Below are 3,782 nucleotides of genomic sequence, written 5' to 3'. Positions count from 1 at the left end.
GCTAGTGGAAAGGCATGAGTGAGGAAGGCTTTAGGAGGGCTTGGCACAGCCAAGCATCCACTCTCCACGGGAAGCGTGCAGCTGCCCACCTCCTTCCCAGAGCTGACAGGCTCCCGGAGAAACTGCTGTTTTCTGGCTTCCTATGTCCCCTGAGAGGACTGCGTTACTGGGCTGACCCCTGGGTGCACCAACCTCTGTGGATTCTGACGACGAAGAAGTCAGCCTCCCTGGGGTTCCCCCAAACCCACAGACACGCACTCCTGCCCCCTACAGGTTGGTTCCAGATGCCCAACAACCGACCACCCGCCACTGCCCAGCAGGAGGGTTTGGGGCCCAAGTGGCTGGAAGAGCCGCAGCCCCGGGCCCGGCGGCCAGCGGGCAGTGAGCGGGATCTGGGTGGTAAGCCACGCAGCTGCCCCCAGTGCTTGGGAACCCGAGGAGCAGAGGCCTCCTCCAGGGCCTCCAGCAGGACATGGAGAATGGGCGCCAAGCAGGCCCCCTCCTGGGAGGACAGGGCAGCCCAGGCCCCCTGCCCACAGAGACACAGATGCTGCTCACACAGACACTGCCTGCCGGGACACCAGCACGCACCGAATGGCTGTGTCAGCCGGGCTGGGGGCCCTGCCGGCAGGACGACCCGAACCAGGCTCCTTGCCTCACTGTCCACCTCGCCCAACCCTCTCCCAGCCACATACCCTCAACCTGAGCATCCCAGAGCCAAGAGCAGGGCCCCCCGCTCCCAGGGAGGCAGCATCGTGGTCCCCTCAGCCCCTCGGCCCGTTCAGGCCAGCTTCTGATTCTTCTGTGGGCCTGGGCACGTGGGCCCGAGGAGGTGGCATCTCAGGGCCTTGGGGGACAGGTGGTACCCGCCCACCAGCACACGAAAGCGGGCCTGACGGCTCACGTGCCTCCCAGGGTGCAGGGCACGGCGTCTCCTCCCAGCAGCTGCTGCTTCCTCACAGTTCATGCCCTTTCCACCCTGCTCACGACAAGCCACGTGCTCCTCCTCCTCTCTGGCCTCTCTGCACAGACATCAGGAGGGCCGATGGCTCCGTCCTGGAGAGTGGAAAGCTATCACCCCCCTCTCAGGGATACTGCTCAGCCAAACCAGGTGGAGCTGGGGGAGCAGGCGGCATCGGCTGCCTAAGGCCCGAGCAGGAGCAGCAAGGACCGCACACCCCCAGGGAGGCCCCTCAAGTGCACTGCAGAGCTCAGCTGACCCCAGCACTGGGCACAAGACCGCTCCTTGGTCCCCACCTGGGGCCCTGCACGTGGTTGAGCAATACAGAACCCGGGACTCCCATGGCGACCACAGCAGGGGCCGTCACTCGAAGTCTGGAGGAACAGAAGGGACACCCAGAGGACCCTGGGGAAGGGGGTGCAGAGACCGCAGGTCCTTCCACTGTGCCTGGGGTGGGGGCCACCCTACCCAAAGCAGGGCCGCTTTCTCGAGATGGCCTGGATCCTTCTGAGCTCCATATCCTTCTATGGACGCTTCTGTGGCACTTTGTTCAGCAGCAGAAGTCCTTTCTCCTGAAGAAGCAGGCTTCCTGGAGGACCCAGAAGTCAGCTGAGGCCGGGGACATACTCTAGACCTTTTGCTTTGTCCACCAGCACTCAAGAAGCCCAGGTGTGCCAGGGCCCCGGGAGGGCAGCTCACAGCAGAGCCACCTGCGGACGTTTCTGCCCCACCCGCCACGGCCACAGAGCGTGCCCCTCCAGGCTGGGGTTCTCAGGGACCTGGGGACACGGCCCCAGAGAGCTCTGCTGCGTGCTTTGTCTCTTGCTGATGCCACTCTCCAGCCCTCCTCCTCCCTCCTTAGGTCAAGGAGCAGCCTCCGAGCCCCATAAAACCGGGGAGGAAGCGAGGGAAGAGGGCCAGGAGCCCCCCAGGGTGGAAATCCTGGCCTGTGACCCAGGAAGTCTGCTCATCTGCAGAGGTCACCCCCACAACCAAGAAATCGTCGGCAGCCTCAGTGAGGGGACACGTCAGATGACCCTCCCAGGGCCCTCAGGGGCCCCACGTGGTGTCAGGAGGCCCAGGGCCGTCTTGGACAGCTCCCCAGGTTGCACACTGCACAACCCCAAGGAGCACCATTCACAAAGACAGGTGTGAAAGGTATTCTCGGCCATGGAGTGTGGAGGTCCTGGGGACACCTCTTGGGGACTTGCCATCACCATCTACTATGGCCCTGGGACTTAACAAGTAGAAGGAGAAAAAGCAGAAATATGTTCCGTTATTTTTGTAAAGGACACATTAAGTGATCTCTGCGATGATTACTATCTAGCTGATATGGATCTTGGTTGGGGTGGAAGGGAGGGCGGGAAGAAAAGGCAGCCCTTCCATGAAGTTCTTGGAAGGAGGTTTTTTTCCTCCATCCTTTATACTCTGTCAGGCTACTTGTAAATTTCCAAGATTCCCGAACTCCCCTGTGGGAGTTCCCCCGTGGACCCAGGAAAGCTGTCCCGGCCTGCATTTGGCTGTCCAGGCCTGTGTCCACCAGGAGACAGGAGGCTCCAGGCCACACAAGCCCAGTCAGGGGTCTGGGCTTTAGGGGGGCAGCAGTGGTGGAGTCAACGTGGATTCGACACCAAGTCCCAGCCCTCTGTGAGTCAGGCGTTCTATTTAGGGACGCTCAAGGCCACCTTTAATCATCATGTCCTGCAGGACCTGAGCCCACATGGCAGGTGACATTGGAAAAAGTTCTGTTCTAGCCCTGCAGGCGGCCTCTCAGGGATCCAGACCAGGCCCGCGGCCCCACCCCTACGCCACCCCACATCCAAGGCCTCAGCAAACCAGCGGAGGAGGGGGAGAAACACTGAACATCCCACAGGACCCTCTGGAGCCTGGGCGAGTCAGGAAGAGGGGACAAGTCCAGCGACACCCATCACTGCTGATAGCCCTGTGGTCAGAGATCAGGTCCCGGAGCTGCTGAATGATGCCCCATGATGACCTCAAACCAAGCAGGCACAGCCAGTGAAGCCCACAGCCTGCAGAGCCCACTTCCCACAGGCACCCTGGTTCCCCAGACCACACCCAGTCCAGGCATCCCCGGGGTTCAGGCCTTAGCCGCCATGGCCCGCCTCTCACTGAGAGCACACATGCCCCAAGACCAGTCCGGCAGGTCATCCAGATTGTCCACCCGGAGCTCCAAACCCCGCCAGACCCCGGGGACTCAGAGGGAGGAGACCCTGGAGAAGGACCGGGGGTCCCCTGGGGAAGCCCACACTGGTCAGGACTGTCAACGATGATCTGAACCAGAGGGACTTCAGCTGACAAGGACGGGGCGCTAAGGCTGGCACTGGGGGGCTGCCACCGGGGAGGACGGCTTAGTTCCAGGCCTGCGGAGACCCCCAGGAGATGACCACTTGTGGGCGAACAACATGCCTGTTTGCTCTGCTCCGGGAACCCCCGGAGACGCAGGAACCCGAGGCGGGGGCAAGCCCAGCCCCCACCCCGCCGCACGCCCACCCTGCCCGCCCACACGCAGGTGCAACGCAGGCCCACATGCGTGCGCGCGCACAGGTGTGCCCCGCGGAGACTCGTACCCTCTGGGTGGCGTGGTTCAGCATCTCCTGCCAGGCTGAGTCGAACTGCCTCTTGTCGTCCTCCAGCAGCCGCTGCTCGGCCAGGGAGATGGTCTCCTTGGCGGCGCGGAGCACCTCGGTGGCCCTCTGGAAGTCCTGCGTGGCTCGCTGAGCCTCCAGCTGCGCCTGCGCAGGAGAGACCTCGTGAGACCGCGGACCAGACCGGTTATAACTCCCCTCCCCGGAAGGTGGGC

At 63.0% G+C, this 3,782-nt stretch overlaps 1 protein-coding gene across 1 annotated transcript in view; it reads right to left on the bottom strand.

Annotated features, from left to right (window-relative positions):
• The window catches only part of SH3BP5 (SH3-domain binding protein 5 (BTK-associated)), an 84,754-nt gene that overhangs the window by 11,509 nt on the left and 69,463 nt on the right, over positions 1–3,782 (bottom strand). Inside the window, exon 3 of the mRNA XM_010856739.1 lies at positions 3,550–3,714. Within this exon, the coding sequence (XP_010855041.1) occupies positions 3,550–3,714 (165 nt within the window). The remainder of the gene's footprint in view (positions 1–3,549; positions 3,715–3,782) is intronic.

Source organism: Bison bison, unplaced genomic scaffold (genome assembly GCF_000754665.1).
Source record: "Bison bison bison isolate TAMUID 2011002044 unplaced genomic scaffold, Bison_UMD1.0 scf7180017864374, whole genome shotgun sequence".
Classification (NCBI taxonomy): Eukaryota; Metazoa; Chordata; class Mammalia; order Artiodactyla; family Bovidae; genus Bison; species Bison bison.
Note: the sequence above shows the minus strand (reverse complement) of the source record. Positions and strands in the feature narration are given on the sequence as shown.